The following is a 22,583-nucleotide window of genomic DNA, read 5'->3' as shown; positions in this document are numbered from 1 at the left end:
TCAAAGAAAGATTTCTGTAGAAATATTGTAGAAGTGGAACAAAACCTAGCTTCTAGCATGATCTCAGTGCTGAGAAATCCATCACAAGCTTTTGGCATCTCAGCCCTATTATGAGGACACAGGTGTTGAGTATCGATAGCTACCATTGTCTGTCAATCACTACAGCATTCTAGGGACCAGGAAATAATACTGGAGGTAGATGCCACTTTGGATTCCTTTCCTTTTTTACAATCAAGGCCTGAAATGTGTTGACATGGATACACTTTTGCCCTCTGGTTTGACCTGTATAAATTACTCTACTGGCATGGAATTCAGTGTAAAATAATGACCCATAGTTTAGCTGCTTATCCAAACATGACCTCAACAACAAAGACTAGTTGAAAATTTTTAAATAATACCCATCACCTATTCAGATGACTTGAAAATTCCCATGCCAAACCTTCAATTATTATTCTGTTAAAAAGTGATTTTAGGTTTTGTCGATGAGTATTTTCTAGATAGTTTTAATTTACTGGTTAAAAATCATGTAAAGGACAGTGATTGTATGTTTCAGTAGATGAAAAAGGCCAGGGATATTTTTAAAAGCTAAAATAGTTTGGGTTACTATGCAACATTTCAAGGGCCTTGCTGTAGGCTATAATCATACTGTTTTAATGGTTCTCTTTTTAAAATGCATTCATAATGCTTTGTAACATTAGAATTACTAGAAGCATGTATATAATGGCAATGATAATGTTACTGTACATTTAAATGGAGCTCTACAGTTCACAAAGCAGGAACAGCAATGCTAGAACACTTTTCTAATAGCAAAGCAATATGTCTCCAACTGGGGAGGTCCCTGGATGGTTGTAAGGAAGCTGCAAGGGGATCCAGGAGGGGTAGCTGCTTTAAATGGAGGAAAGTAGCAAAATCAAAGTAGGTTGCTAGAGAAGGCTTCAAGGCCACTGCTATCTCTCTTGTAAGTATCGACCCAGAAAGTTAAAATGACCGATACAACAGTTGGTGATGAAGGGAAACAGAATAAGCCACTCCAAAATATACAACACTGACATATTATTTTGAACTGCAAACACTTGAAAAACAGCAAATGCAGGGAGAGGCTTTCTCTGAACTGCTTTTATTTGCCTAAAGATAAATCTTCTGAAAGTAACTTAATCATCATAAATTCTGTCTTCGAGAGTTTCATCATCCAAGGAATATTGACTCATCACAGAAGAGATCGGAAGTCAGCACCATACAACTTTGTCACCAACTATCATACTACCCTTCTATTCTTCTGAGGGTCTTTGCTAAAAATCATTTGTGTCTGTGCCTAGTCACTCAGTCGTGTCCGACTCTTTGCAACCCCTTAGACTGTGTAGCCCGCCAGGCAATAATACTGGAGTGGGTTGCCGTGCCCACCTCTAGGGAATCTTCCCAACCCAGGGATTGAACCCAGGTCTCTCACATTATAGACAGATTCCTTTTACCGTCTGAGCCACTGGGAAAGCCCAAGGAGGAGGGGATCTTCCCAACCCAGGAATTGAACTGGAGTCTCCTGTGTCTCCCGCATTGCAGGCGGATTCTTTACTTTCCCCAAAATGACCATAACCCCCTCCCATTCCCTATTTAAATAGTATTGCATCCTGAATTCCAAGCCACTTCTTTGAGTTACTCAATTTTCCCTGGACATCTCCCTTGTATGCACAAGGCACACATGTCGATAAACTTCTGTTTTTCTCTTCTTAATCTGCCTTTCATTATAGAGGTCTCAGTCAAGAACTCCTTCCCTAGTGTAATTAATGCAAAAGATCAGAGATAGCAAGGGCTTCGGGCTGACCATGCAGATACAAGTAATCAATACAGAGGGAACTTAACCAAGTACTTCCCCCCTCCCATACTAATATTGCAAGAATCTATCAGTTTTTATAATTATATCAAGCCTCAAGTTCAAAAATTCTTCCTGATTATATTATTCATTTTTTTTCAAAACAATTTTATTTAAAAATTGTGGTGTTCATAAGATTGTCTACTATCAAGATTTTGTACCCCAGGTCTCAAACACCAAACGTTCCAATGCAGTAAATTTAGGGTCGGGTCTGGAGTTTACATTTTTTAAGACAAGAATACAATGGTAATTCTAATTCTAATAGCATCACATTTTAAGGAGCACTGAACCATAGTACCTGACATATTGCCTAGGGTACAGGAGACACTCCATGACTAGTTGCAATGACTTATTTATCTGTTTTGAGATCCCATGGGTTTGGTTGGGGTAGTTCACTCCCAAAAAAAGTATCCACTGTGCACAGTAAACTGGTCTGAAGTTTTTAGACCATATTTCATGCAAAACTTTTTATCAAGTATCTGATATTAGCCCGACCTAAGCAAATATATATAAAGGCAGTATAGTCGTCCTTCAGTATTTGCAGAGGATTATTTCCAGGAACCCCCAAATCCAGGGTTCTTTGTATCCCCTGTATAAAATGATGTAATATTTGCATATAACTTACACATATCTTGCCATATACTTTAAGTCATTTCTAGATTACTTTTCATACCTGATACAACATAAATACTATGTAAAAAGTTGTAAATACAGTGTAAATACTATGTAAACAGTTGCAAGCATGCAGCAAATTCAACCTCCAACTTAATCTGGGATTAATCTTTTTGGAACTTTCTGGAATTTTATTTTTTGAATGTTTTCTGTCCATAGTTGGGTGAATCCATGGGTGCAAAACCCATGGATATAGACGGCTAACTGAGTTAAGGTGGCTTCCCAGGTGGCTCAATGGCAAAGAATCCGCCTGCCAATGCAGGAGCCAAAAGAGACGCGAGTTCAGTCCCTGGGTCTAGAAGGTCTCCTGGAGGAGGAAATGGAAACCAATCCAGTATTCGTTCCTGGAAAATCCCACTGACAGAGGAGCCAGGTGGATTACAGTCCACAGGATCTCAAAGAACAGACACGACTGAGCACACACACACACACACACAACTGAGTTAAATATATTAAATATTTACTTACATTTTCTTCCCCTATATTTATATTTGAATGTCCCATTCTTTTTCCAATATAAGATTTTTCTAGTTTTGTGGATTTTTAAAATTTTGATTCTTTGTTCATTTTAATTAATGTATTGCACTATAGGAATTTATTTTGTATATAATGTGACTGCAGTCATGAAATTAAAAGGCGCTGCTTGGAAGAAAAGCTATGACAAAACTAGACAGCATATTAAAAAGCAGAGACATCACTTTGTCGACAAAAGCATCACATTGTATACAGGACATCACTTTGTATAGTCAAAGCTATGGTTTTTCCAGTAGTCATGTGCAGGTGTGAGAGTTGAACCATAAAGAAAGCTGAGCACCAAAGAATTGATGCTTTCAAATTATGGTGCTGAAGAAGACTCTTGAAAGTCCCTTTGACTGCAAGAAGATCAAACCAGTCAATCCTAAAGGAAATCAACTCTGAATATTCATTGGAAAGACTAATGCTGAAGCTAAAGCTCCAATACTTTGGCCACCTAATGCTAAGAGCTGACTCATTGCAAAAGACCCTGACAGTGGGAAAGATGGAAAGCAGGAGGAGAAGAGGATCACAGAAGATGAGATGTTTGTATGGCATCATTGATTAAATGGACATAAGTCTGAGCAAACTCCAGGAGATAGTGAAGGACAGGGAAGCCTGGCATGCTGCAATTCATGGGGTCACAAAGAGTCGGACTTGACTGGGCTACTGAACAACAACTTGTACTCTCCAGGATTTTCTACACATATGGTCACATGATCTGCAAATAGAAATAATTACACTTCTTCCTTTCACATGTATACAAATTTGAGCGTTTTTCTTTGTCTAATTACTCTGGCTAGAACTTCCAGTACTATATTGAATAGAAGTGGTGAAAATGGACATCCTTACCTGTTATCTTCACAGATGCTGGAGCAGAGTCCACAGGGAAATAGGGCTGCTTTTAGGACTGCAGCCAGGACCACAGTGGGCCAGCTGGCCACTGGGGTACATGCCTCCTTCTGAAAGCATCCTATATCAGCCTTAGACTCTGCCTGAGTTTTTCAGCAGAAAACTGGGTCCCAAGCCTCCCGCAAAGGCACTTTTGTTTATGGATGGCTACTACATTGATATTTTTCTAGGGATATGAAGGCCCTGGTGGCTCAGATGAAAAGAATCCTACAACGCAGGAGACCCGGGTTCTATCCCTAGGCTGGGAAAATCCCCTCGAGAAGGGAATGGCTACCCACTCCAGTATTCTTACCTGGAAAATTCCATGAACAGAGAAGCCTGGCAGGCTACAGTCCTTGGGGTTCCAAAGAGTTGGACACAACAGAGCATCTAACACACTTGAAGCGGGGGGAACTTCCTATTCACCCATTTTGTTAACATCATTCCCTCTACCTATACTTATATATTTTTTTCTTTTTCCCTAATCATATTTACCAAAATATTGCTTTCCCCTCAAATAAGTAAATAAGCAAACAAGCAAATAAACACACTGAATATTTGATTTAATTATTAGTTCCATCTATTTTATGAATTTAGTTTTATGTTATATATAATAATTTTCTAAATTAACTTTATTAACATCTGTTTTTATTTTTGTTAAATTTGTAACTTATGAGTGATTACTAATAGAAAAAAGGGATAATCATTGAAAGATATTATAAATAACCCAGAAGAAATCATGTTCCCTATATGGTAATAGAGAAGGTTGTATAATTATTTTTTTTCCCTCATTACAGCACCTACCAAGTTTGACTACAAGATTACCATAGGTCACACTTGACAACAGATTAACTTAGAAGGACATAGGACAAGAAATCTTGCCAGCCAGGCAGTGTTAGCTATTTTTCTTCAATATGAGTTGTACTTACAGAATTCATTTGGAGTACAGGTCACAGACAGGAAGATATTAATTCTTTTTTTTCTAAATTTTTAAAAGAAAATCCATCCTGAACCCTCCTCCCTCCTTCCTCCCCATATTATCCCTCTGGGTCGTCCCAGTGCACCAATCCCAAGCATCCAGCATCGTGCATTGAACCTGGACTGGCATCTCGTTTCATACATGACATTTCACATGTTTCAATGCCATTCTCCCAAATCTTGCCACCCTCTCCCTCTCCCACAGAGTCCATAAGCCTGTTCTATACATCAGTGTCTCTTTTGCTGTCTCGTATAGAGGGTTATCGTTACCATCTTTCTAAATTCCATATATATGCGTTAGTATACTGTATTGGTGTTTGTCCTTCTGGCTTACTTCACAGGAAGATAATACCCATGTTGGGTGGTACAAAAGCCTACCTGGCTTAGAAGCCTAATAATCCAAAGGAACCAATATCTCTTATAACAACTCCAAAAACAAGCACAATTTCCAGGGTCCTGAAAGACACAAGGCCAGCTGTATAAGGATTACTGCACTCAAAGAAGCTCAAAGACATGGCTTCCTTCCCTGCATTTACTGTTCTCCCAGTTCAGATGACATTTACTACTCAGGGGTCATTTTACTATAAGTGGGGTGCCTGGAAACATAGTTAACATTCCAACTTCATTGCATTTCCAAGAGAACAGAGCTATAAATTAACCAAAAGCCAAATTCTCATTCAGAATAGGTGTTTAGTTTGAAATATAGGCCCTATTATTGTTTACACTGTTAATTGTATGGCAATGTAACATTTTTTTATCCTGTCTATATGACCGAATTCCAACCTTAAACCTTTTTCCTCTCATGTTCTTCATATTTGCACAGGTGAAATATGGAAATTATGCTTTTGTGTGGGATGCAGCTGTATTGGAATATGTGGCGATCAATGACCCAGATTGTTCCTTTTATACCATTGGGAATACCGTTGCTGACCGAGGATATGGAATTGCATTACAGCATGGCAGTCCTTACCGGGATGTTTTTTCACAAAGGTAAGATTTGTGTGCAGTTCAAATAAGAAGAGAGAAAATATAGAAAAAGAAAATTTACTTGGTTACTCCATTTAGTTTATTACATTTTGTTTCTTTATTTGGAAAACCACAATAAACAACAACATAAAAGGGAAGTTATGAATGGTTCTACAATAAAACATTCATTTCCTAAAGCATGTACTAAAGTATTATTTTCCCATTAAAAGGGAAAAGTTATTGCTGCATATAACTAGTTATTCTCAAAAAGATGATATAGAAAATAAAATAAAAATGTAATTGAGTTTAGTCTCTGAATTTTTAGGGACTAAAAATGTCATAAAGTAAGCAAAATTAATTCATTTCTAAAAACTGCAAAGCATAAAATAAACTTCAGGACCAAGTTAAAATTCTGAAGCACATGCTGATAGGGATGTTTCCATCTCAGTTTTGCAAAGGGAAAACGTGGGAATTTTAGTCTTGTCATTTGGTGTCAAAGTACACATGAAACTTTGTCATGGAAATTTAGGAGACAATTTATTAAGAAGTTATATTCATCCTGAAATCAGAATTTTCTGTGTTATTTAAGAAAGAAGATTTTGAAATATATATTTTGGATTAACAGTGCAGATGAGAGTGTTGAGCCTGAAAGGTATTTTAAAAATCACTGCATTTTATTCTATCTACTACCAAACAAGCTTGAACCTAAAAGAGTGTAATATCTTTCAGGTAGAAGTATGTCCCATTTGACACTGATAGTTCGTTTGGTTTATTACTAGATATTCTTTAGGTAAAAGCCAGACAAAAGAGAGCAGTACTGGGTAGTAGTCTAGGTAGTACTAAGGCCCCAAATTTGAGTGACATTCCCCCAAATTTCAAGATAACAAAAATCTAGGTATTTAGTGTTTAACAGAACAAGTCAGTAGTTCAAATATTTGTTGTGATTCTTCTGTTAGCTACTAAAAACCTAGATATCTCTCCTTATCAGCAAATAAGGATGTTAAATCAACTCTAAGGTCCTACATTAGTCACCTTTTCTGTGTAGCAAACAACCCAAAGTACCAATGACTTGAAAAAAGCTATTTCTCATTCATGGAACATAAGGACTGTGATTTGACTGAATTCTGCTGTGAGTTGTGGGTCAACTGCAGGTCCCTGTACAGCTTCTTGTCCCAGGGACCAGGTCAGAGAAGCAGTCCTGTCTGGGATAAGTTGTTTTCATTTCAAAGAGAACTTGTGAAAGAGGCCAGCAGAACCCTGGCGCCTCCTGCGCTTCTTGCATGAGTGTGGCATACATCACCTCTTCTCACAGACCACTAACTAAAAAGAGTTTCATGGCCAAGCTCTGAATCAGTGGGGTATGTAAATATCAGATCAGATCAGATCAGTCGCTCAGTCATGTCCACCTCTTTGCGACCCCATGAATCACAGCACACCAGGCCTCCCTGTCCATCACCAACTCCCAGAGTTCACTCAGACTCATATCCATCGAGTCAGTGATGCCATCCAGCCATCTCATCCTCTGTCGTCTCCTTCTCCTCTTGCCCACAATCCCTCCCAGCATCAGAGTCTTTTCCAATGAGTCAACTCTTCGCATGAGGTGGCCAAAGTACTGGAGTTTCAGCTTTAGCATCATTCCTTCCAAAGAAATCCCAGGGTTGATCTCCTTTAGAATGAACTGGTTGGATCTCCTTGCAGTCCAAGGGACTCTCAAGAGTCTTCTCCAACACCACAGTTCAAAAGCATCAATTCTTCAGCACTCAGCCTTCTTCACAGTCCAACTCTCACATCCATACATGACCACAGGAAAAACCATAGCCTTGACTAGATGAACCTTTGTTGGCAAAGTAATGTCTCTGCTTTTGAATATGCTATCTAGGTTGGTCATAACTTTCTTTCCAAGGAGTAAGCATCTTTTAATTTCATGGCTGCAGTCACCATCTGCAGTGATTTTGGAGCCCATAAAAATAAAGTCTGACACTGTTTCCACTGTTTCCCCATCTATTTCCTATGAAGTGATGGGACCGGATGCCATGATCTTCGTTTTCTGAATGTTGAGCTTTAAACCAACTTTTTCACTCTCCACTTTCACCTTCATCAAGAGGCTTTTTAGTTCCTCTTCACTTTCTGCCATAAGGGTGGTGTCATCTGCATATCTGAGGTTATTGATATTTCTCCCGGCAATCTTGATTCCAGCTTGTGTTGCTTCCAGTCCAGTGTTTCTCATGATGTACTCTGCATAGAAGTTAAATAAACAGGGTGACAATATACAGCCTTGACGTACCCCCTTTCCTATTTGGAACCAGTCTGTTGTTCCATGTCCAGTTCTAACTGTTGCTTCCTGACCTGCATACAAATTTCTCAAGAGGCAGGTCAGGTGGTCTGGTATTCCCATCTCTTTCAGAATTTTCCACAGTTTACTGTGATCCACACAGTCAAAGGCTTTGGCATAGTCAATCAAGCAGAAATAGATGTTTTTCTGGAACTCTCTTGCTTTTTCCATGATCCAGCGGATGTTGTCAATGTGATATCTAGTTCCTCTGCCTTTCCTAAAACCAGCTTGAACATCAGGAAGTTCACGGTTCACATATTGCTGAAGCCTGGCTTGGAGAATACCCTACATAAAGGGAAGAGGGAAGTAAATAACTCTGAACAATAATATAAATTACTAATGGTCCTTTCTGGGGACAATTTTAAGTGTAAGATAACCAAAATATACATAAATTGGCAAGTAACATATTAAGGTATAAATGAAGTTTATCAATTAAAGTGTATTTATGATGAGTATATACTAAGGGAATCTACTTGAAAATCACTTGTGGTCTCAGTTTAGTTCAGTCACTCAGTGGTGTCTGACTCTTTGCGACCCCATGGACTGCAAGCATGTCAGGCTGCCCTGTCCATCACCAACTCCCAGAGCTTGCTCAAACTCACGTCCATCAAGTCGGTGATGCCATCCAACTCTCTCATCCTCTGTCATCCCCTTCTCCTCCAGCCTTCAATCTTTCCCAGCATCAGGGTCTTTTCCAGTGAGTCCGTTCTTCTCATCAGGTGGCCAAAGTATTAGAGTTTCAGCTTCAGCATCAGTCCTTCCAGTGAATATTCAGGACTCTTTTCCTTTAGGATGGACTGGTTGTATCTCATTGCAGTCTAAAGGACTCTCAAGAGTCTTTTGCAACACCACAGTTCAAAAGGATCAATTCTTCGGCGCTCAGCTTTCTTTATGGTCCAACTCTCACATCCATAGGTGACTACTGGAAAAACCGTAGCTTTGACTAGACAGACCTTTCTTGGCAAAGTGATGTCTCTGCTTTTTAATATGCTGTCTAGGTTTGTCATAACTTTACTTCCAAGGAACAATCATGTTAATTTCATGGCTGTAATCACCATCTGCAGTGATTTTGGAGCCCAAGAAGATAAAGTCTGTCACTGTTTCCATTGTTTCCCCATCTATTTGCCATGAAATGATGGGACCGGATGCCATGATTTTCATTTTCTAGCTGGAGATAAAAGACCTTAGCACATGAAACAATGAACAATACAGACATTTCTATAAATATGTACTGGTGTTTATCAGTATTGCTTATTTATACTGGGTTAAATTGTGCAGTTGAGATATTGAAAAAATTGAATTCCATACAGAATAAAGAGTTAATCCAAGGAAATATAAATGAAAGGTCTTCAAAGGATGTGAACCTTGGACTTGACCTTGAAAGAATAGTAGAGAATAATTAGGCTGAAGGAAAAAAATGAATTCTTGGAGAAACAATGAAAACAAAAGAATAGAAGTGGGAGAGATCAGAATGTACTGGGTAACAATAAAGACATCAAGTTAATCCGAAAGAAAATTTGAAGTTTGAAATTCATATTGTAGGCTACAGGCGGCTACAGGCGGCTATTGTTCATTCTGGAGCCCGGGGTAAAATGGTGATGATGATATTTAAGGGAAAGTTAATCTAGTTTTGATGTGAAAGATGGATTTCAGCAAAGACTAAAACAAACCAGGATGCATAAGGTAATGAAGGCTGATCTAGAATGGGGCCAAGGGAAATGAGGAGGAAGGACCAAGTAGAAGAGATGCTTCTGATCAAAAAGGCACACCATTATTTCTAATAAATATAGAAGAGAGAATGGAAAGCAAAACGGAATGAAGGGGATGCCAGGATTTTATGGTATAAGCCCAGCAGAAAAGTTTAAGGGATGCTAAACATAAACCAGGTTTTCAAGAAAAAGATTGTTTATTCACTAGCTGCAGTTAATTGGCCTTTTCTTCACTACAAATATTTTTTGTTTCTATATTTGATTTCTAGGTCTTTTATGCAAAACAAAAAATGAAGCCAATAAAATCACTACACAAACATAATAGCAATTAAAGAAATGTTTAATCAATCACACCAAGTGTTCCATTTCTTACTATCCCTGTGGCACTTTACCTTATGGAGATTTTAATTCTGAGTCAATATCTTTCAGTGATCTACTGGAAAACAATATTAAGCATTGAGCATTATTTTTCCTTTGTTTGATTTGCATTATGGATGCTGACAGTTTAAACTGTCCTTTTCTGTGGAGCTCCTTAAATAATGACACTCTGCATCCTGGTTACCTGGACATCTGGAAGAAGAGAGAGCCAGGAAAGAAACATAACCTGGCTGCCTCTCTCTGTACACATATGCCATGTTAAGCTGCCACCCAAACTCTCCCCTAGAACCCAGAAAATGTCTGTATTCATTCCCTTTCATTCTAGCCACTAGGGAAAAGAGAACTCTTTTTTATTAACTGATTTAAAAGTTATAAAGACCATCACACTTAGTAATTGTGTTATACTTTACAATTACTATAAATAGTTTTAATACAGCAACTTATCCTGGACCACTGATTACACTGAATCACTGATTGCTCATGTCACTATATTCAATGAAATAATAATATTCACAGTGATTTTTAATAAGTAAATACTAATTAGTTCTCAGGTGACTATGCTCCTGAACTACATATATAAGATATAAAGTACTTTAATATGTAATAAATATGAATATCTTAAATAAATATTATATAGTGGTTTAGTAACTATATTTATAGTCTGCTATCTGACCAATATCTTATATGCTTATACAACTTCAGACCAATCACATGAATGTTGTGTATTTGTTTATTACATACTTACATATTAGTGCACAGCTGTTAGTCCACAAGTACATACACTGAGTGAATGAGCCTGAAGTTGGCAAGCATCCTCTTAGGCACCAGCGTCATGGGTTGTATTGACACGCTCACTTGTACAGTTGCATGTGAGTAGACGTGCAGAGGACCAGTAAGTGCTACAATAGATGACTGTAGATTTGGATGGAAGAGTTTGTTTCCTGTTGTTGTTCAGTGGCTAACTCGTGTCTGACTCTTTGCAACCCCATGGACTGCAGCACACCAGGCTTCCCTGTCCTTCACAATCTCCCGGAGTTTACTTAAACTCATGTCCATTGAGTCGGTGATGCTATCCAACCATCTCATCTTTATAGCTCTCTTCTCCTGCCTTCAATCTTTCCCAGCATCAAGGTCTTTTTCGACAAGTTGTCTCTTCACATGAAGTGGCTTCAGCTCCATTACTTTGGAGTACAAATACTAGGTAACTTGGAAGCAGAGTCCTAGTGTGGCCAGTAATTTTTGTAATGATTTCTCTGAAACTATTTGTGCATCAAATGTTTTGTGTGGCCTTTGTCTTATAATAGTTCTTAGTGTAAGAAAATCATCAAAAGTTGTTACATTAAAGATATTTAAGAATGGAAGAGAACTGAATTTTTCACTGATATCATTATGCCATTACTAAAATTAATTCCAGTGTATCTTAGAACCTTAACCAGTCATAAGGCTAAAAAAATAACAAAAAATATTTACTGAGGATTTAGTACAAGTGCACCTCTGTTTTCAAGCCTTAGGGGGTGTCAAGGAGTCCCTTTTTGCCTATTGGCTACTAATCCTTAACTTTGGGAATAGAACCACGTAGTGGCACAAAAACAAGGACATATTTCAAACTACATCGAGAATGATTGTGTTGAATTCATGGGTAGTGGCAAAGATGCATAAACAATATCTCAACCACATCACAGAGTTTCAGAATTTTTAGAAATAGAATGAGCAGTAGTTCCCTTTTCAGCAGGGTTGTAACCAATCCAAAGGGGTACATGATTTGCTCAGAATCACAAAGAAATCAATAAAACTGGAAATTGTTCGATTTTTTTTACTTCTGTGTTTAGTTTTATGGTGATTATGCACCCTGTCTTCCCTTATCTTTCTGTTAAAAGCTTACAAAAACAATATAAAATATACTGTATAATGCTTACTGGGTACAAGACCCTGGTTCTTACATGTAGCAGTCTTTGAGGTAAGTACTATTATTATCCTCATTTTATAAACACAGAAACTGAGATCACAAATCTTTGGGGTATTAGAACTGAGATTTAAATCCAGACAGTCTGGCTACCAAAATTGACATACAGTTTTAACAAGCTGTGGTTTTTTGTTTGTTGTTTTCTTCTGTGATCCAGTATCTCTTTATTGAGCACAGATTAGATTTACAGGACAGGTTTTCCGTATCACATACTCTAATTTGTCAGACTAAAAGCTATGTTTTAAATAAACACTGAGAGATTGCTCTCTTATTCCTCTCTCCCTCTCTCCCTTAGGGCCACAGAATAGATTAATCATAATCTTTGATTTATAATATATTTTCATTATTTGTCTATAATTGACTATTTTTGTTTCATTTTGAGCTCCTTGGATATAGGCTTTTTCCTAGTGCCTATTTCATGCCTACATAGAGTAAGCATTCATTAAATATTTGAGGAATTAATAAAAGACCTATCTAACTTTATGCTCAAAGATCATCCTATTTACTTGTAATCAAATATATTGAATACCTATCCTTTGTGCTCACTTGATATTTAAAAAGTCTTCTATCCTCTCATCAAAATAATTTTCTTTTTATCTTGATTTCTCCAATGTTTTATATAATGAGTAATAAAAGTTGAAAAGAAAACAAACAGCACAGCTCCACCTTTCTTTCTACTTCCTACTGTAAGAAATTTTATGCGTCCAAGAAATTTTATGCATCCATTCCCAAAAGAAAGGTAGAAAATATTCCTTTAACTAAAAAGCATAGATCTGTAATCCTTTTATTTTCCAACTTTCTAAGCCCTTTGTTCCCTTTCCAGAAAGAGAAAAAAGCAACCTCCATTGATTGCCTATTAGCAGCTCCAGAATCAATCACCAACTGGCTTAAAGCTCTCTACTCAGTTGGCTGGAAGGATATAACCAGAAGCCAAGGAGACAACTGTTTTCCCTTTTGACATGCAAAATATATACAGTCCTTCTGCTCTGAAAGCAGCGGTGATATTCTCAAGATACTTCTGTTGGTCAGTCATTTAGTCATGTCCGACTCTTGGCGACCCACAGACTGCAGCACACCAGGCTTCCCTGTCATTCACTGTCTCCCAGTTTGCTCAAATTCATGTCCATTGAGTCTATGATGCCATTCAACCAGCTCATCCCCTTCTCCTCCTGCTCTCAATCTTTCCCAGAGTCAGGGTCTTTTCCAATGAGTCAGCTCCTCACATCAGGTGGCCAAAGTATTAGAGCTTCAGCATCAGTCCTTCCAATTATTATTCAGGGTTGATCTCCTTGCTGTCCAAGGGACTCAAGAGTCTTCTCCAGCACCACAGTTCAAAAACATCAATTCTTCAGCACTCAACCTGCTTTATGGTCCAACTCTCATATTCATACAAGACTACCAGAAAATCCATAGCTTTGATTATATATATAGACATTTGTTGGCAAAGTGATATCTCTGCTTTTTAATGTGCTGTCTACATTTGTCATAGCTTTTCTTCCAAGGAGCAAGCATCTTTTAAATTCATGGCTGCAGTCACTGTCCACAGTGATTTTAGAACCCAAGAAAATAAAACCTATCGCAATTTTTTCACCATCTATTTGTTATTAAGTGATGGGACCAGATGCCATGACCTTCGTTTTTTGAATGTTGAGTTTTAAGCTAGCTTTTTCACTCTCCTGTTTCATTTTCATCAAGAGGCTTTTTAGTTCCTCTTCACATTCTGCCATTAGGGTGGTATCATCCATATAACTGAGATTATCAATATTTCTCCCGGCCAACTTGATTCCAGTTTGTGCTTCATCCAGCCCAGATTTTGCATGATGTACTCTGCATATAAGTTAAATAATCAGGGTGACAATATACAACCTTGACATACTCCTTTCCTAATTTGGAACCAGTCTATTGTTCCATGTCCGGTTCCAGCTGTTGCTTCTTGACCTGCATGCAGGTTTTTCAGGAGGCAGGTAATGTGGTCTGGTATTCCCATCTCTTTATGAATTTTCCATAGTTTGTTGAGATCCACACAGTCAAAGACCTTAAGGTAGTCAATGAAAGAGAAGTAGATGTTTTTCTGGAATTCCTTTATTTTTTTCTATGAGGTATTATTTTTTTAATTATATATACAGTTGACCCTTGAACAACATGAGTTTGAACTGCACAGGCCCACATATATGTGGATTTTTTTGTTATCCAATAAACACTATAGTACCACATAGCTCAATGTTGCTTGAATCCAGGGATGCAGAATGGCAGACATGGAGGAACCTCAGATAAGAAGGAACCTAGGATGTATCAAATTTGTATATAAATTTGATACTATGAGGAAGGTCAGTGCTTCTAACCTCTACTTTGGTCAAGGATCAACTGTACACATAAACACTTAAATATACACACAAATACATACACACTGTGAAAACCAGCTGGTTTCATCACATGCACATTTTCTGTTCTAGATGAAGAAAAAGATAGTTTAGATGTGCTATTTATATAAAATAAGAAAAGAAGATGTTTCAGAAGTTGCAAAACCAGGGGGATGTCAAAGGTTCACATTCAAGGGGAGATAGTAGAAGAAAATAATAATATATGTTTATACATACATTTTTGTTTAATATAACATACATTTTAATATTTAAATGAAGGAAAATATTTTCTTTTCTCATATAACATGCATATATTAAACAAAGAATAGCCTCTAGAAACCATTGAAAGGAATGTAAATAGAAATGTAGAAACTACTATTCCTAGCTCAAAGCACCTCCCCCACTTTAAAACATTTGTTTTAAATTTAGAATGCTGAATTTAGGGAACATCAACAAAAGAGAAAAAAATTAGGTAGTTTTTTTGTCATCTTTTCTGTTTTGTGAATCCTGATGGAGCTATTTTTATGACTAATATCCTGTGGGCTTTACCAATCACTTTGCTGCTTCTAGTGGAGAACCTGTCATTTACATTTCTTTTAGTATTTGGTCAAAATAAATTTGAGTATAAGTGCAGTTGATATTTCCAGTTTGTGAATGTTTCAAAAACATTTATCGTATGTGCACTATATGATTTGCAATCAGTTTTATTAATCTCATAAAGCAGGAGCAAAATTTTAAGAAAATGATAAGACTTTGCACTTAAGAAGTATGTAGTGTTCTCACTGATGAATACAAACCCGGCATCAGACAGTGCAGTCCCATGGAGTAGATTCTGAAGTGTTGCATGATTCTGATTTCCTTGTACTTACATCACACTGCATTTGGGGAACACTTCAGCCAAGGTATAAGAGAGTGCCATTTATAAACAAGCATCTTTATTAGACTTTTCTGAGAAAAGTACTGAGATATAGAGAAGATAAATGACTACTGCAAGGCACAGAGCAGTATTTCAGTTGGATAATGAGCCCACAACATTGGACCAAGCTGCTTTGCAAGAAGCAAGTTGGATTAGCCTTTTTAAAAAATAAGATTTGTGCCCTTTTTGGATCTCAGTAAGTATCGCTTCATTCAAAAGGCAGTTGTTTTGCAAAGAGCACAGTTATTAGAGTGGTATAAATTTGATGAGAAAGAAGGCTGGGTTTTTAACAAAACATTACAGAACTTAAAACGATAAATGTGTATTACACCTCAAAGCACACATTCATGCACACACGTGGACACACGTACATACACACACACTCATCCCCTCCAGAGTCAATTATAAGCCTCTCTCAAAAGCACCCTTATCCCATTGTACTTACACCACAGTTTTTCTATTCAAACGACCCCATTTTACTCATCAGACTTAGCCTCAAGACATTTTTTACTGTTTTCAAAATTCATTCTCTTTTAAAGGGAAAACTTGATGTCACTGAGGATAATAAAAAATGTGTTCTTTCTTTATAGACCCTTAAAATATTTTAAGCATAGTAACAACATGGGATTAAGCACATGAGCTCTCATGATAACTATGTTGATAGAAGAAACAACCTTAGAATGTAAGACATAAAGAAACTTTGGTGTGCATTTAGATGAACTCCCTAATTTTACATCTGTGAAACCAGGAAGGGAAGTTGGGTGACCCGCCCAGCGTCTAACCTTGGCCAGAACATGCCCTGGGGATGACGAGTCCAGGCAGCCAGTCCAGTGTTCCATCCCCACCCTGCCAGTTCTCTTTGTTACAATTTTTATCTCTAAAATTTACTAGTAAAATAAGTGTTTTAAGAAGCCCATTTATAATTTACATAAAGGAGCCAGGAGTATTACTTAGTAAATATACTTAACAGAGTCGCAAACATGACTAGTACATCTGTTTTTAAATTACCATTTCTTTATAGACATATAGAGAAAGTAGCACAAAAGATGGATAGAATGCTATGGATTGTGTTATCCTTAACTTATAAGCTATACCATAGCCAAAAATAATAGCTAACATTCATTAAAGACTTACTATGAGCCAGCCAAGTGCTACATAAGTGCCCTAACTGTAGTAAGTCATTTAATCCCCACAATAGCCATAAGAGGTAAATACTATCATTAACTTCCTTTTATAGATGAGGAAACTGAGTCACAGGAAAGATTAGCAATTTTCCAAGGTCATAAGGCTAATAAGTGACAGAGCCAGGTTTGCACTCATGCTACTGACACTATACTGCCCCAGTCCTACTCCCAGAGCTCTAATCACATGCTCCTCTGTGAACCAGGGTAACAGGTAACCAAAGTGTCTTCATGCCTGCTCAGGGAGCTGCCTTCTCTCACATTAAGATGCTGAATGGCATTTTAGTTTACCCAAAATTCAGGTGACTTTCAGAATTTTAAGCATCATGCCAACAGGAAGAGTCTCCCAATAAAAGGGGACAGATCCATTTGAAATTGAAGCTACTTTGCATCAGCTGATCAAAAATAAACAATAAAAGTATTGAAAATTGAAAGCTGTAGGAAGACACTGTAATTACTTTCTCTCCCTCTTATCTTCTTTTGCTGCAAATAGCTGAAGACTGTACTTGACCAAAACTTTAATCTTTCCTTCATGGAAGTTTTCATTCATCATGACTTTTTAATTGGATGAATCCATAATTGCCTTTTATCTATCTCATTTCATAGTTCTTTGAGCAGCTCAAAAAAACCAACTTCGTAATTGGCCAGACTGACTAATTACATAATGAACACTTACTAACATGAAACTAAGCCTATAGTAATCCCCTGGTATCCACAGGGGATTGGTTCTAGGACCCCCATGAATACCAAAGTCCATGGATGCTCAAGTTCCTTATATAAAGCGACATAGTGTTTTCAAATAGCCTACACACATCCTCCCATATACTATCTTTTCTTTTTTTCTGTATACTTTTTCTGTATAATCATCTCAGGATTATTTATAACACCTAATACAATGTAGATGCTATGTAAATAGTTGTAAATAAAATGTAAATGTTATGTAAATAGTTGCTGGCATATGGCAAATTCAAGTTTTGACTTGGGGAACTATCTGAGAATTTTTTTCAAATTTTTTAATCTTTGATTGGTTGAATCCATGCATGTGGAACCCACGGATACAGAAGGCTGGCTGTACTATTTCTAGAACTAAATTATGGCTAAGATAAAAATATAAGATTTCCATATTCAATAACATTTATGAGTCTGTATAGTCTAGAATAATGTCTAACAGAGGCACCAATGATTTTTGTTCTACTGAATATAGTTCCTTGCTTTAACACCAACTTCAGAGATTTATCTCAAAATATGCATTCATTTTTTTAAATAATCCACTCTACATCTATTATTTTATGAAGCTATTTATGTTTGAAATAATGTTAGTAAAAAAAAAGAAAGAATGTTAGTGACTATTTTAAATGATTGAAATCCAGCATGTTTTTATTTTACATATTACTAGTCTCAGAAAATGTACATAAAAATTATGCCTTGATGATATTCTTACCAACGTTCCATGGTGAGTTATGGAGACATGATAGAAGGTGTGATGGAATTTCTGTTCTGATAAGATTCTCAGTCTTTTTCCAATACAATGTTTTCTGTAGTAATATTTTTATTCTGATCATTTTAGTCTACTTTTCACTTCTTTTCTGTTAATTAACCAAGATCTCTGTAGTACTTCCTATAAAAGTCAGCATGACCCTTCTCGGCAGTCTTTCATATTCCTTGAGCTAATCAACACCAGTTTTACTAATATGAACCTCTTCTGTGTTTTTTAGCAGCTACAGAAATTTGCCAAACAAATTACCTCCCAGCCAAAATATATTCAGTAGAGTGATGTTGAGTACTTCATTAAGACTGATGAGAGAGAACACAGCAGAACCCAGGGGCTCTGAATATCAGCCAAGCCGTGTGGATTATTATGATATGGGGAGTCATTGAAGAATTTAGTGAAGACTAGCCAGAATCAGAAGTACGCTTTTTGATTAGTTGAGAAAGAATGTGTGCAATGAAATAGGAAAGATATTAACTAGAAAAAAGGATACCAGTAGGGAGCCATTACTATATCTATAATATAAATTCCAAGAATCCATGGATTTTTGTCTGTGTTATTCAGAGATTTCTTCCAAGCATCTAGAAAAAAATCCTACCACATGGCAACTATTTGATAAATATTAGTTAAATGAATGTGTAAATGAATCACTAAGGAAAAAGGAAACCATGTTTTTGTTGATCAGTTGTTCAATCGTGTCCCAACTTCTTGTGACCACATGCACTGCAGCATACCAGTTCTCCCGGTTCTTCACTAGCTTCCCGAGTAAAACATGACCTAAAGACAATAGAAATGAAAGGAAACAGAGAGATATTCTAAGAGCAATATCAACCATCAACTAGACACAGAGATGAAGGAATGGGCAACCAAACATGATTTTGAAAACCTTTGCCTTGCTTGAAGACGGGGAAGTTTTTCTCAGAAAAGAAGCCAGAAGAGAAAACTGATTTGAGAGTGAAAGTGCTAATTTTGATCTAGATATCTTGAGTTTGAGACACCGGAAGATGATGTATCCATACAGGGAAATGTAAAGACTAAATGTAAAGCATGCTAAGTCACTTCAGTTGTGTCCAAATCTGCGACCGTATGAACCATAGCCCACCAGGCTCCTCTGTCCATGGGATTCTCCAGGCATGAATACTGGGGTGGGTTGCCATGCCCTCCTCCAGGGGATCTTCCCACCCCAGGCATCAAACACACATCTCTTGCATTGTCTCCTGCACTGGCAGGCAGGTTCTTTATCAGTTGTGCCCTGGGAAGCCCAATGTAATGACTATGACATGCAAATGACAATACAGGGTGTGAATTTGAAGGAGAGGCAGGAAGGATAGATATGGACTTGGGCAAACTCTTCACTAAGGTATTAAAGCCAGAGACATAGCTCATGGAAAGGGTACAGAGACAAAGGAAAAAAGGTTGAGGCCCAAACTTGCTTTCAAATGTCCCCTTTTTGCTTTCCTCTCCTTTCCTTTCCACAGTCACAACCTAATTGAATCGCTTAGTACATTGTGTCATGATTATCCTTGCTCTCCAAACCTATTCAAATTGCTTTAATGATTTCTTTTTTTACTGAAGTATAGTTAATTTACAAGGTTGTTGTATTGGGCTTCCAGTTATTTTCAAGTATACAGCAAAGTAATTCAATATATACATAGACCTATACGAGTATTTATTCTCTTTCAGATTTTTTTCCTTTATAGCTTATTGCAAGATGTTGAGTATAGTTTCCTCTGCTATATAGAGTAGGTCCTTATTTTTTACCTGTCTTATGTACAATACTGTGTATATGTTAATCCCAAACTCCTGGACGGAAGAGCCTGGTAGGCTGCAGTCCATAGGGTCGCTAGAGTCGGACACGACTGAGCGACTTCACTTTCACTTTTCACTTTCATGCATTGGAGAAGGAAATGGCAACCCACTCCAGTGTTCTTGCCTGGAGAATCCCAGGGACGGGAAGCCTGGTGGGCTGCCGTCTCTGGGGTCGCACAGAGTCGGACACGACTGAAGCAACTTAGCAGCAGCAGCGGCAGCAACCCCTACATTCCCCGTTAGTAACCATAAGCTTGTTCTCTATGTTTGTGAGTCTTTTTCTGTTTTTTAAATGAGGTCATATTCAAATCTTACGTATTCTTTGTGTTCTGGCTCCTAACCAATCCTCAGCATAAGTTTTCCTTAGCAAATTCAGCTCTACTCAAACCCTTCACTGTGTTTCTATAGTTTATCTTCTGTGCACCACATATGTCACTTTTTTGTTTATCATTTCTTGTGTTCATATTTTGGCACTACAAGTATGTTCTAAGTTCTTCACTTGCAAAGAGTTGCAAAAGCTATCTTACACCTTTTTAAATTTTCTATAATAAATAGTTATATAGGACATATTCAGCAAGTTCTCAAGTAATGTTTGAGAGTGGGAAGAAGGGTAATCCTCTTCTTGCTTGCAAGTTCTCACAGGCAACTTACTCCAGAATAGGATTCATGTTTATTCATTCAACCAACAAATATTTGTTAAGCAGCTACTTAGTGATTAATACTATTTTGTTTTTCTAGAGATAAAATAGTAAATAAGAATAACAAGTTTTTTGCTTTCCTGGAGCTTACATGATACTGTAAAGTTGAAGGAAAACACATAAATAAGAAAGCAAATAAGTGGGACAATTTCATGTTAGGAAACATGCCATGAAGAAAACATAAAAAAGAGAGGTAATAAAGATGAATCTGTGTGAGGAGAGTCACAAAAGACCTTTCTGAGGAAGCAACATCACATTACATCCTTGAATGTAAAATGTGAAGGAAGAGTATTATGTGCATCAGTCTGTTTCAGTTCAGTCGCTCTGTAGTGTCCAACTATTTGCAACCCCATGAACCACAGCACGTCAGGCCTCCCTGTCCATTATCAACTGCAGGAGTCTACCCAAACCCATGTCTATTGAGTCGTGATGCCATCCAACCATCTCATCCTCTGTCGTCCCCTTCTCCTCCTGCCCTCAATCTTTCCCAGCGTCAGGGTCTTTTCAAATGAGTCAGCTCTTTGCATGAGGTGGTCAAAGTATTGGAGGTTCAGCTTTAGCATCAGTCCTTCCAACGAACACCTAGGACTGATCTCCTTTAGGAAGGACTGGTTGGATCTCCTTGCAGTCCAAGGAACTCTCAAGAGTCTTCTCCAACACCACAGTTCAAAAGCATCAATTCTTCTGCGCTTAGCTTTCTTTATACTCCAACTTTCACATCCATAAATGACCACTGGAAAAACCATAGCTTTGACTAGATGGACCTTTGTTGCCAAAGTAATGCCTCTACTTTTTAATATGTTATCTAGGTTGTTCATAACTTTCCTTCTAAGGAGTAAGCATCTTTTAATTTCATGGCTGCAATCACCATCTGCAGTGATATTGGAGCCAAAAACAATAAAGTCAGACACTGTTTCCACTGTTTCCCCATCTATTTGCCATGAAGTGATGGGACCAGATGCCATGATCTTCGTTTTCTGAATGTTGAGCTTTAAGCCAGCTTTTTCACTCTCCATTTTCACTTTCATCAAGAGGCTCTTTAGTTCCTCTTCACTTTCTGCCATAAGGGTGGTGTCATCTGCATATCTGAGATTATTGACATTTCTCCCTGCAATCTTGATTCCAGCTTGTGCTTCCTCCAGCCCAGCGTTTCTCATGATGTACTCTGCATAGAAGTTAAATAAGCAGGGTAACAATACACAGCCTTGACGTACTCCTTTTCCTATTTGGGACCAGTCTGTTGTTCAATGTCCAGTTCTAACTGTTACTTCCTGATCTGCATACAGGTTTCTCAAGAGGCAGGTCAGGTGGTCTGGTATTCCCATCTCCTTCAGAATTTTCCAGTTTATTGTGATCCACACAATCGAAGGCTTTGGTATAGTCAGTAAAGTAGAACTAGATGCTTTTCTGGAACTCTCTTGCTTTTTCGATGATCCAGCGGATGTTGGCAATTTGATCTCTGGTTCCTCTGCCTTTTCTAAAACCAGCTAGAGCATCTGGAATCACGGTTCCCATGTTGCTAAAGCCTGGCTTGGAGGATTTTGAGCATTACTTTACTAGTGTGTGAGATGAGTGCAATTGTGTGGTAGTTTAAGCATTCTTTGGCATTGCCTTTCTTTGGGATTGGTATGAAAACTGACCTTTTCCAGTCCTGTGGCCACTGCTGAGTTTTCCAAATTTGTTGGCCTATTGAGTGCACTTTCACAGCATCATCTTTTAGGATTTGAAATAGCTCCACTGGAATTCCATCACTCCCACTAGTTTGTTCATAGTGATGCTTCCTAAGTACCCCTTGACTTCACATTCCAGGATGTCTGTCTCTAGGTGAGTGTGAGTGATCACACTATCATGATTATCTGTG

General features: G+C 37.7%; 1 protein-coding gene across 1 annotated transcript in view; it reads left to right on the top strand.

Annotated features, from left to right (window-relative positions):
• Positions 1 to 22,583, top strand: part of GRID2 (glutamate ionotropic receptor delta type subunit 2) — a 1,601,543-nt gene that overhangs the window by 1,451,991 nt on the left and 126,969 nt on the right. The window contains exon 14 of the mRNA XM_019962451.2: positions 5,745 to 5,911. Coding sequence (XP_019818010.1) covers positions 5,745 to 5,911 — 167 coding nt within the window. The remainder of the gene's footprint in view (positions 1 to 5,744; positions 5,912 to 22,583) is intronic.

The sequence above is a fragment of the Bos indicus genome, chromosome 6, assembly GCF_029378745.1.
Source record: "Bos indicus isolate NIAB-ARS_2022 breed Sahiwal x Tharparkar chromosome 6, NIAB-ARS_B.indTharparkar_mat_pri_1.0, whole genome shotgun sequence".
In the NCBI taxonomy this organism is placed as follows: domain Eukaryota; kingdom Metazoa; phylum Chordata; class Mammalia; order Artiodactyla; family Bovidae; genus Bos; species Bos indicus.
Note: the sequence above shows the minus strand (reverse complement) of the source record. Positions and strands in the feature narration are given on the sequence as shown.